Genomic DNA, 12,147 nt, shown 5'->3' with positions numbered 1-12,147 from the left:
AATAATTGACGAGAGTGTCGGATCTGATTTATGGTCTCGAGCTTATCAGAAACTAGATCGAAAGACCAAGAATTGGATCGCAGATGCCTCCAAAAAAGACAGCGGCGAAGAGAAGGCCCAAGATCTCATCAAAATCATTCGAGAAAGGGAAGAAGTGTACAAAGATGCAACCCCGAAGCTCAAAATCGGTGATCAGGAGATCCTATGGAGAGATTACGCCAGCAGGGTGGTGGCGTGGGTGACGACAATTGGGGATATCTCCATCAACTTTGCTCCAGCACCGTCCCCGGTTGTCTGGTCAGCTGTTAAAGTACTCTTGAAGGTAAGAAAGTCTACATATACATTCAAGCAAGAAACAGAAAAAAAAAAGAAGATCTTGTAAATACAAGCATTGCTCCAATATCGCCTCTACTACTTCTGTTATGTTACTACTTTACTAAGAGCAGCTTTTCATGACTTTTGCTCGGTATTCTCGTTTTGCGTGTACATCTTTATTCTAAAGCCCCTGTTGCTTTTTCCTTCCTGTCAAATCACGAAGATCTATCTTTTTTCTAACAGTTAAGCTTACAATTAGGCCAACGTTTCCCAATGTGAGGACCTTGCGGCCATCTTTGGATGTGCCGAAAAAGTCCTGCGACTTATTAGACATGGCAAGGTATACGAGCAAGTATACCTCAGTGGCGGCACTTATAATACCGCGGCACAGAATCTACAGGATGCACTTGTGGACCTATACAAAGCATTGATGGAGCTCCTAGCCCACGCCTCTACGCGTTTAAATGAAGGACAAGGGAAGCAGTTTCTGCGTGCCCTTATATCTGGTGGAGAAGGCGCAAAGTTAGTATCGGCGCTGGCAGATCAAGAAGGCAAAGTGTCGATGGCAGCTCAAGGTTGTGGTGCAGTTGCGTCACAAGAGCATCAAAAGCTTCTACAGGCTCTTGACGAACCGCTAAGGAACGTTGAAGACACCGTAAAGAAGCTGCTTGAGAAGATTGAGGATGGAACATTGCAACAAGCGCTAGACTATATTAGCACCATACCAATCGGCGAGCATCAGCTGGAAAAGCAGGAAGCGAGAACCCCTGAGACATGCGAATGGCTATTGAGTCATTCTATATTTCTCGAATGGAAAGATTCAAGGTCCTCAATACTATGGCTTCAAGGCAACGGTACGTAATTCTACCCCAGTTGACTTATTGGGGGGGATAGCAGAGACTGAACATGTTGAACTGACTTTTGCACTTTGATTTTGTTTTAGTTGGCGCAGGGAAGTCTTTTCTAACCTCCAAAGTCATTGAATATATTCTTGCCACTCGTAAGCGGAACGCTGAGCATGATGAAGGCTTTGCGTACTTCTACTGCAGCCGTTCAGATCCAGTGCGCCGAGAGACGAAGCATATCCTTAGGAGCTATATATCTCAGCTTGCTAGGGTGCCGAACCATCCAACCATGATGGAGAAAAACGTCTATGCCTTGTACCTCAAGGCGAAGAACGAGAAAAGAGGCTTTAGCACAGACGAATGTGAGATGGCCTTGATGGAGCTCATGAACTTCTATCCTCGGACTACTTTGATCTTGGACGCTCTAGATGAATGCGAGATGGACACTAGAGAGGCCCTTGCTCGCATTTTGCACAAACTTGTCGACAAGGGTGAAGGTACTGTCAAAGTTTTCATTGCAAGTCGCAAAGAGGCGGATATTGAAGAATACCTTGGTTCACAGAGGCTGGTTCAGATTAGTACCGCCGATAACAAGGATGATATCGAGAAATATATCGACATGGAGATAGCAAAGATTGGTGGCGCATGGCGTGCAGTTTCTGCGGAAGTCAAGGAGCAGGTCAAGAAAACGATTGGAGAGAAAAGCGACGGAATGTAAGTTGCCCATGGCACCATATTGTTGCTTCGAATAATCTCACAATCTTTTGAATCATGCTAATAAATTGGCAGGTTTCGATGGGCATACTTGCAATGGGCGCAGCTCAAAAAGCTGAGAACCAACGAACACATCATTGAGCGGCTTGGGAAGCTTCCCGAAAGCCTTACAGAAGCGTATGATGAGATCTATTCAAAAAATGAAGAAAAGGCCGTCTTAAAACGGGCAGTCAAATGGGTTTTATGCGCTAGAGAGCCATTGACGAGCGAAGTGCTGCTAATGGCCGTTCGTTTGGAGAGCAACCTTCTGTCCCTTACCTTGTCAGATCCCATCGACGAGTCGATTTTGGAGGATATCTGCTCACACTTGGTTGTTTTAGATTCTCAACTGAGGGTGTGGAAATTTCCGCATGCATCAGTTGCAGAGTATTTCGAGGATCGGCATAAGAGCTGGGTAAGCAAGGGTCCCGAAGATGTGGCAATTCTGCTGGTTTCCTGTTTGATAGATTGCTATTCGACATGGACACTACCTGACTCGGACGACGAGGTTGAAAAGTATCTCAAGATGGCACCGGACCTTGACAACCATTTAGATGCGCGACATCCTCTTCAAAAATATACGAGAAAATATTGGTTGCAACATGTGCAAAACGCTCCAAACGAGTGCCAGGAGGCGACGCGGCTACCAGAGATTCTTAAACGCTTTTTGGGACCACAAGGTCCTCAACAGCCCTCAAGTCGACAGTATCAAGCTTGGTGCAGGCACATGTGGATCAACCGAGACCTTGCTTACGTCTACGGTTACCGATGGGATTTCCTGCCACCAGAAAAGTCCATTTTTGTTATTTGCGTTTTTGGTCTTGACAAGTTGCTCAAGGGCTGGTGGGATAAAGACATTGATGTCTCACAAGTTAATAAAGAGGGACTGGATCTGCTCGCAATCGCTGCAAAGTGGGGCCATGATGGCCTTTGTTCTGAGCTCATTGACCGGGGAAGCGACATACACAGAGGGCTGGATAGTGACTATGGAAGCGCGTTCATGGAAGCTATCGGAAGGGGACGAATCAAAACGGCAAGGCTGCTCCTAGACAAGGGCGTCGACCCAAATGCGATGAGGAACGGCAAAAGCCCGCTCTGTCAGGCTGTTCACAGCAATGCAGAAGATTTGGTTGAACCTCTTCTTGAGGCAGGAGCGGATCCCAACATCACGTGTTCAGCCTGCTCCTATGGTTGCGCCTTGGAAGCAGCTGCCTATTGGGATAGAATAAACTCAGCAGAGGTCTTGGTAAAATATGGGGCGGATGTGAATTTGGCGACTGAAGGAAACAACTACGGCAGCCCTCTAGGAACAGCCGCATACCAAGGTTCGCTGGGGTGTGCCAAGCTTTTCGTGGAGAATGGAGCCGACGTGAATGCGCATCTCAGCGGAGATTATGGCAGCGCTTTGGCTGCTGCGATATTTGGGGAAGACGATAAGATGGTCAAATACTTGATTGAGGAGGCAGGAGCAGACCCAGCCGTCTTATCCTCAAGTCCGCCACGTTCGCCTAATATTGACAGCTATTCACCCTTTGACAGGCACGAGATAGCAAGATATCTCATAGATCTGGGTCATGTGCAAGAGAGCGTGCTGCTTGCTATTGGATTCCCCCGAGAAGATCTCCCGAGAATGGAGCGCACCGGAGATATTTAGATGTATACGATATGTAGAATATGCTGCATCGGCTATTGTCATCGCACTGGCTATTATCTCCCAGCTCTGGCAGTTGGTCTCTCAAGTAGGCAGTTATGACTGTGTCTACGCCTTTATGAGCAAGATATTCCTTAGGAATAGCTATTTATGTCTGCTCTGCCTGTATTTTCATCGTCGTCTACCGGCTAACTACAGGTAAAAGTAGCAAAATGGCCCAGACAGAGTATTCATAACATGTTCAATCTGTATAGACTTGCTAGCATACCCCAAGTCGATAATGTCACTCAGCTTCGTCTCCCTCGAAGGGGGCGTGTTTGCCCAGGTGATGTGCCCATATTCCTCGCCCCCTAGCTTTTTATGCCGTATCTCAGGATCAATCGCTTGCCTGCGCACACATCTATGAGCATCTTGAATAAGTGCGGCCGTTTACAAGCACTTACCATAGACTCCAAATTCGGTCTACCATTGTGTGGTGCACATAAAATGCTGGATCGCCAGGGGAGGCATATATATCGGCCCCAGGATCGCCGCTATACACTAGAGTTTAGAACATCTCATTCCACCACCGGACAGCAAAGAGGGCTTACCCGATAGTAGTGTGTCCAGCGATATGAGGACCAACGATCTCGCTGCTGTAGGGCACACCTTCTACTTGATACCGAAATTCTTCAATATTTGGCTGTCGTAGTATGTCTACCGATATATGGTTAGTAGTGATGCTCTCTTGTACATGTAATTCGTCTCACTTAATATAGTAGTATAGTTAGCGAAGCGAGTGTTATGGAACGGGCCAATATCTCGCTTGAAACGTCGAGGATTATATACCACGCTGTCGCCTGGACCGAGATTGACTGTCATATTGGCGAATGGCCCTGTGGTAACAAAACCGCCCCCAAGGCCGGGAGGCACCCACATTCCGAGTCCAGCGATAGGGAGATTTTTCGGTGACTGGCGGATACGTCCGTCGTGAGGAATAAAGTCTCCATTCCCACCCAAGCTGTAGGGATCACCGTTGAAGATGGGAGATTTTTCTGGCGCCGAGGAATATTTGGGCCAGTCCCAATACTATTTCTGGTATCAGTAAATGATCGAATCAAGTGTCCGCACTTCATACAAAGTATACATACAGGCTGGTAGCCATTGTAGCCACATTCCTCACGCAATGCACGCTCATATTCGTGTATAAGCCAGCGATGCCATGGTAGAAAATTGCCGGTGAGGTGTATAGACAGCGTGTGCTGGATATGCGCCGCAACAAAGTCATCATACTGTCATGTCTGAGTTAGCATAATACATGCACAGATGGCGGCGTCAATTGGGGGCTAGAAGCTACGGACTCGAGACCTCGCTCCAGGCACCACACTCGCGGGAGAGCGTGGCGATAACTTCTGAAGACACTTCACAGCATTGATGTAGTCTAATCTTTCGGCCTCAGTAAGAGATCCGCTGTAATGATGGTTAGCCTGGATTCCATTTGCACAGTGTTTTGTCCACATACTATTCGCGGCGGAAAACAATGTTCTTTGTTGTACATTGAGTACTCTCATTTCTTGCATCAAGTTCAGCCTCCCTATTATCGAGAAACTTGAAAACTTTGGCCTGTATGTCTTCAACAAGACGCCCAAGGTCCTGTTTGTCTCTATTCTCATGGTCGATCGGTGGCGCATAATGCCCTTGACTGGGAATTACCCCGAGAGTAAGGAAGATTAAGATGGAGGATAGCCTCATGTTCAAGATTTTGTAAAATATAGTAAATGTGATGAAATAGATGAATTTGATGGCATGCGGCCTTGGGCTTAAATAAGACTCACTAGCGTCCAACCTTGGGATAATACCGAAGTATTTGGTAGGGAGACATGTAATGTCTCGTTCAAAGACATTTCAGCATCTTTCTTAAGACATACGAGGATCTATCACGGAAAATGAATCTCTATTAGACCAGGCTGCTGGTGAGACGGTCTCACACTCCTTATACGGACTATAAGGGAGATAGACAGCGACACGTCATCAACGGCATTTCTTCCACGGTCAAAATCCAAGACATGGCATATTTAGCTCCAGAGGTTGGTATAAAGCAGGTTTACTTTGTTCCACAAGAGCACGCTACTTTGCTACACATGTGCATCTTGGCAGATAAAATGAGATATGGCCTGGCTAAATTCACGACAGGCTCCGAAATCGCAATCATTTGGGTGTGCGACTTGGAGTCAAGTGGGCAGCAATGGTATCACACAAGAAGCAATACGGGCTCTGGCTTTGATACGTTTCATAATTATGATGTACATATTGATCTGGACCACATAAAAGGCTTGCTATACTGAAGCTGTGTCACTTGTTTTACTTTTTAGACGTTACACATGAAGAGAACTCGAAGGAAACTGCAATACACTGATTGGGCTCGCTAGTGCGCATCTTCTCCACCAAGTATCGTCATTTCTATTATCCCTTGCAGAGTAAGACAAAGACAGTCATATCCTCCTCTTTATACTGCAGCTTATGTAGATCATGCCTCTTACAGCAGCATATAGATTGGCTTACTAAAACACGACTATACTAGACGGCATCTCAACTTTGAGACACATTCTCTTGGTCCTTTCACTAGAAAGACAAACTTCATGTAGACGGTCTTGTATCAGATACTCTAAAAAGGAGATTTGTCTATGCTGTAATCTCTCGTAAGAATAAAACATCTTCCAGGTTTGAGAGATCTCAAATTCGAGATAATAGACGATCAGGCCCCTTTGATGCCTAGACCTATTGCATGGAAAATTGAACACTACAGATTTCCGACTGCATGAGCTATTGGTTGTTTGGGCTGAAGCTCGCAAAATTCCCCTCATCAGTGTCCAAGCGAATTAAGAGAGATATTAGGGTAACACGATCATGATGAAGTAGCAAATAGAAGAATAATGGATCATACATAAAGAGCATGACTGTACTGCCGTGGACACCAAAGATTATTAGTACTTGGGCATATATACGATTGTACTTTGGGCCGCCTACTCTTTGGAGATTATAGTAGCAAGGCCAATTTCTTACTCAAATTCCTTTTGACAATCGAATGAGGAAAGTTGGAGGTCTGGGCACGAATTCATACGCTGTTCATCGGCCGGCATTGCCATATAGATCAAGATCATTCGCAAAGGGGCGGGGATAAGGGTGGGGTGATGAAAGACCTCCGTTAAGAAAAGTACATAGTACTATACGCAGTATCCAACGCTAAGTTTGTTATATACTAAATATAACATTATTACTTAGCAATTAGAGTGCGTAAGACTCAAAACTACCGACACTAGAGAAGAAGTCAAAACCAACCACGAGGCTGGGCTAGCATTTAGTAGACTGCTAAACTAAGAGAATACTTCACCATTGGAAAGCATTTCTTGAACTAAGATGAATACTATGATTCAAGTGTTGGTAGTTCATTGTCATTAAATACGAAGTTCGAGATAGTGGAGTCCTAGGATATCGAAGGAGAAGGCCCCTATATTTAAAGAACGAGGTGAATGGGACGTGTTAATGGGGGCTCTCGTTTTTCATTACTGATGGTTCCAAGATGTTTGCAACTGGTCATGCGTTGAGTCTTCATTAAACGTGTTGTGTTGCGAAGACCTTACTCTTAGATACTGTATGTGTTCTTCATCAAACGTCCTTGTCTCCGCATCGTGAATAATTTGCCGCATGGCCGCCATTGACCCCCCCTTTCAATTCGGCAGCCCGCATATAGTCGGTGATATATATGCCGATATTGCGGGAGTTGGTAGCACGAGGCCTTAATGAGAAATCATCCCGAGAAGGCCGCAGCTTCATATGGAAGCTGCTAGTATTATTTGCACTCGTGATAACATGAAAGACGTGCATCAATGGAGATGGTGTGATGAACACACAACTAGCTAACGCAAACAGTCTTGCCAAGAGCTCTTTCAGTGTGATTGATGATTGTAGCGTTAATTCAAGGTCGTGATATCGAAGGAGGGTAGTAGTGCTAGAAGAAGTTGGATGCAAGCTGCAGGTTCTCTGCAGATAAGAAGATGGAGTTCTTGCACGTATGATGATTATAAAGAGATTACCAAAATGAATGATTACTAGTTTCCATGAGCAGTCTCGTATTCAGTATTGTTATCTACGTTGAACCAAAGCAAGAGTTGTAGCAAACTATCCTATTGAAGTGGGAAGGGATTGTATGATTTGAATGATGAGGGGTTAGCTACGAAAGTTTACAGCTTTGTTCTATGCGTGACTAAATACTGTAAAGTCTGGAGATAACGCTGTTGACGGAATAGAGGGGCAAGAGCACGCGCATAGCGCATAATGAAGACTTGGCATCTGTTTTTGGAAAGGCGACATTCGAAGTATTGGACATTCTCCGCTAAAATTGAACTGATTACAAGTCACTCTCTACTATCAACATTACCTATGATTCAATAGCGCCATATATGCATGTATGTCAACTGTTTCGTTGGGATATTCGGAGGAAGCCTGCAATTTATAATAATTGGATGGTTAGAATCACTCTATATTAACCCTACCTACAACATTGTCAAGACAACTGCTGATTTGCAAAAGCTAGTCGCCTCTCTTTGCCTCTTTCTTCCTTTATACTTGGAAGATATTGTGACTATAACTAGATGGAAGATTTTAAAAGATTGATCGGCATGTCGTATCTCTGAAGCGTTATAGACATACTTTAACAGAGAGCTTAATATGAGTGAGTATGAATGGTAGCAATCGCTCCTATATCCGGCTAAAGTACAGGGATCCATTATCTCTACTTGATATCACTTGACACACCTTGTTTAATGTACCTTCCACATCTAGTAATACCCTGTTCATGTCAATGCAACAATTGCTTCTTTTACCAAGATAGAGCTATAGATTTAAATAATGTTCTATTCTGCCTCTTTTACAATGCTTTTATTGCTGTAGATTGTAGTATCTCTATCTTTTTTAGTAGACTGAGTTTACTCGATAGAAGACGGCAATGTTGTTTCGTTCTCTCGTCGCCGCTTTTGGCCTTGGGCTGGCCCTTGAAGTTGTTGCAAGTCCTCTTTTGCGCGACAAGGCCCCAGGCAAGCGTGATGTTCCCAACACGCACACGCTCCATGAACGGCACAAGCCTCGCATAACCCGGCACTGGAATAAGAGGGAAAGGCTGTCTCCCAAAATTGTTCTGCCGATGCGTATCGGCCTGAAGCAGCGTAACTTGGATGCAGGGCATACTAGACTTATGGAAATGTTGGTGATCCATCTAGATAAGAGCATAGGAGTGACGCTAACATTTAGAGTATAGCTCTACCCCAGGTTCCACCCATTACGGCAAACACATGACCTCGGAGGAGATTATCGACTTCTTTGCTCCTGCGCAGTCCAGTGTGGATGCTGTCATTGATTGGCTTGTGTCTTCCGGCATTGAAAGACAGCGCATTAGCCAATCGGCTAATAAACAGGTAAGTACTATATCTTATAAGCCCGGCTACTACCGAGGCCTTTATGCCCAAGGCTGGTGCACATAAGCGACATCTTAATAGTATCTTTGTGCGATTTCTCTAACATTCGGTATTACAGTGGATCCAATTTGATGCTGCAGCCGAAGAGGCTGAGGACCTCCTCATCACTGACTTCTACTTCTGGGAAGACAGCACAGGCTCGCATAGAGATATTGCCTGTGATGAGTACCACGTTCCCACTCATATCCAGGAACACATTGACTATGCTACTCCAGGCATTAGAATGCGAGAAAATGGGGCCTTGAAGCGAAAGCTAAAGAAGCGCAGAGAAAAGGTCCCTGGACTTAGGGACGGCCCAATTGCTGAGAATAACATTGCTTATATAAGTGCTGCAAACGACATCCCAGGTGTGAATTCTACCACTTGCAGCGATTTCATTACTGCAGATTGCATAAGAGGTGAGTGGCCCCGTAATATCATCCGGAATGCTTGACTGTGCTAATATACAGCGTAGTTCAGTACGGCGTTGTCAATGGTACGACCGCTGCTCCTGGAAACGAGCTTGGAATCTTTGAATCTCTGGACGATCATTACAGTACAGCTGATCTCGATCAGCTCTTGGCGAATCTTTATCCGTAAGGATCCCTCAATGATATCCCATACATACTACATAAAACTCGAATCTCATACTGCAGCAGATACCTTGATATCCCAGCTGGGACGTATCCCGAAAATCGACTTGTTGATGGTGCCATTGGGTCTTACGAAGACATCGTGGCTACTCTCGGTCCTGACTGGACCAGCATTGGAGCGGAATCTAGTTTGGACTTCCAGGCTTCCATCCCGCTTATATGGCCCCAGACAACCGTCTTGTTCCAGACAGATGATGAATATTGGGAGATTGTCGGATCTGAAGGTTTCTTCAACAGTAAGATAAATCCATAGCCTCTCGTTCACATGTTTAGCTGACCAATCCAAGCCTTCCTCGACGCTATTGATGGCAGTTACTGCACCTACAGCGCATTTAACGAGACTGGTGACTGCACCGACCCATCATGCGCCGATCCATTCTATCCAAACACCAATTATCCTGCGCCTATAGGATATCAAGGACAGCTCCAATGCGGCGTGTACAAGCCTACTAATGTGATATCTATTTCTTATAGCGCCATTGAAGATCTTCTTCCCAACAACTACCAGTACCGCCAATGCAACGAGTATATGAAGCTTGGCTTGCAGGGAGTTACCGTTGTTATATCATCGGGCGATGACGGTGTCGCATCTCACCTGGGTTGTATCGGTTCGACTGCGGAGCCCACTGTAGGGACTATATTCACACCAGCCTTCCCTCAGACGTGCCCTTATATCCTCACTGTTGGCGGTACGGAGCTGAGGCGGCCAGACCCTAGTGCGCCTCCAGTTGAGTGGGAGATACTCGAAGAGGTTGCTACTACTCAATTCCCCAGTGGTGGTGGTTTCAGCAATATCCACGAGGTCGCCGATTATCAGAAGGATGCCATCCAGGCGTACTATGATCAAGTGCAGGCTTCGTTGCCGTTTAGCTCGTATAACCAGATCATTGTTAACGGCAGCTTCGATAACATCACAGACGTCAATCAAGTGTATAACAGTGGTGGTCGAGGCTATCCAGACGTGGCTGCTGTAGGAGAGAATCAGATCATAGTCTATGGAGGAGACTATTACACAATTGGCGGGACCTCGCTTTCGGCTCCCCTCTGGGGTTCTATACTGACTCTCATCAACGAGAAGCGCATTGCTGCAGGAAAGAGCACGCTTGGATTTGTCAATCCAGCTCTGGTAAGTGCTGTTGTACTTTGGATTATTTGTGTTAGTCATAGAGGCTTTTTCATATTGCTAACTTTTGACTACTCTCAGTATGCGCATCCGGAGGCCTTTAACGACATCACTGTGGGCAGTAACGAGGGCTGTAGCTCTCCTGACGAAACAACCCTGTGGGGTTTCCCTGCTGCTGCGGGATGGGATCCAGTAACAGGACTAGGGTATGATTCTGGTAACATCTCTGTGTAGTTTGACTCAGCTAACTCGAAGTACCGCAGATCTCCAAACTACACTGCTCTTGAAACGGTTCTAGTTGGTCTTTAGATCCGGATCTATAGATGGGAAGCTGATCAGATGAACCCATACCTATTTCTAATCGAAGTAGGTGTAGTCTCTCATTGTATATAGCGAAACTATGTTATATAAGAGAGATGTTATATAAAATCTAGGTCTAGGTTTATGCAGATACCAAATCAGGTTCCGGCCCATTTCATACATCTATATCCTTCCAATTGGCGAAGTTTAGTAGTTTGTCACCTGTATTAGCCTTCTTCACCAAAGCAAAAGTCAAAAATAAACCTAAAAAACATACAACAGCCGGTGTTCGCCAATGGTCACCCACTTGACTACTAATCTGCCGGTTAGTGGCTTGTCTATGGGGGAGCAGACGGGACCCCGAATTCTCCACTACCTATGGTCGTATGTGGAGGTTTATGGAGGTCTTTTGGTTTATATTCCTAGCTTAACAGATGGACCGAGTTGGCTAGCGATGATGCTGCGGCTCATTCGGTGAGCTTTTAGCTCGGCTACCTAAAATAGTACAGCTTCCGAACAAGGCAATAAAAAAGTCTCGGCGCTCTCCGATCTAGCCAATCGGAAGAGCCTCACGTTAATTCTCGGTCATGAGATTCGTTGATCGCTTCTTAGTTGCAGCGACGTGGCTAGGCGTCTTGATTTATCAAGTTCCTGGCATGCGGAGAGTCCATCTCCGCTCCGCAGAATTGTTTGACGAGTTTATGGCTCTGTCACACAGTCAATGAGTGAGTTCCTCGTCTCGGTCCCCGGACTCATTTTAGGTCAAAATTAACAGACTCACTGCTTCATATTTGAACTTCGGTAAAGATTATATCTTTCTAATAGGGAAAGGGCATTCCATCACAAAATTCACCTATTTAGTCCAAAGAAAAGTTGATTAAGTCGCTGCTTGCCAAGCTAGCACTATAATAACTAGCAAAACCCAATCAGACATTATTACATGTTCATCATTATGTTCATCAAATTATTCGTCTAAATATCTCAGCATGGCCTTGAACCCAGGATACACCGCCTACAG

At 45.4% G+C, this 12,147-nt stretch overlaps 2 protein-coding genes across 2 annotated transcripts; one reads left to right on the top strand and one right to left on the bottom strand.

The window, feature by feature from the left end:
• Positions 1-3,756: 3,756 nt before the first annotated feature.
• TrAtP1_010231 (uncharacterized protein) lies at positions 3,757-5,295 on the bottom strand (the record flags this gene model as incomplete). Its single annotated transcript, XM_066114612.1, has 7 exons — positions 3,757-3,952; positions 4,008-4,097; positions 4,155-4,260; positions 4,314-4,632; positions 4,695-4,835; positions 4,905-5,013; positions 5,066-5,295. 7 exons carry the CDS (start codon positions 5,293-5,295, stop codon positions 3,757-3,759), a joined length of 1,191 nt encoding a protein of 396 aa, XP_065970708.1.
• A 3,253-nt stretch (positions 5,296-8,548) lies between these two features.
• TrAtP1_010230 (uncharacterized protein) lies at positions 8,549-11,138 on the top strand (the record flags this gene model as incomplete). The annotated part of the gene is made up of 8 exons (XM_014089858.2): positions 8,549-8,802; positions 8,858-9,014; positions 9,133-9,472; positions 9,529-9,649; positions 9,710-9,942; positions 9,994-10,832; positions 10,911-11,035; positions 11,093-11,138. The coding sequence occupies 8 exons, from the start codon at positions 8,549-8,551 to the stop codon at positions 11,136-11,138; spliced, it is 2,115 nt and encodes a 704-aa protein (XP_013945333.1).
• Between the last annotated feature and the right edge of the window lie 1,009 nt (positions 11,139-12,147).

Source organism: Trichoderma atroviride, chromosome 5 (genome assembly GCF_020647795.1).
Source record: "Trichoderma atroviride chromosome 5, complete sequence".
Taxonomy (NCBI): domain Eukaryota; kingdom Fungi; phylum Ascomycota; class Sordariomycetes; order Hypocreales; family Hypocreaceae; genus Trichoderma; species Trichoderma atroviride.
The sequence above is the reverse complement of the archived record's forward strand: the minus strand, read 5'-3'. Positions and strand labels throughout refer to the sequence as shown.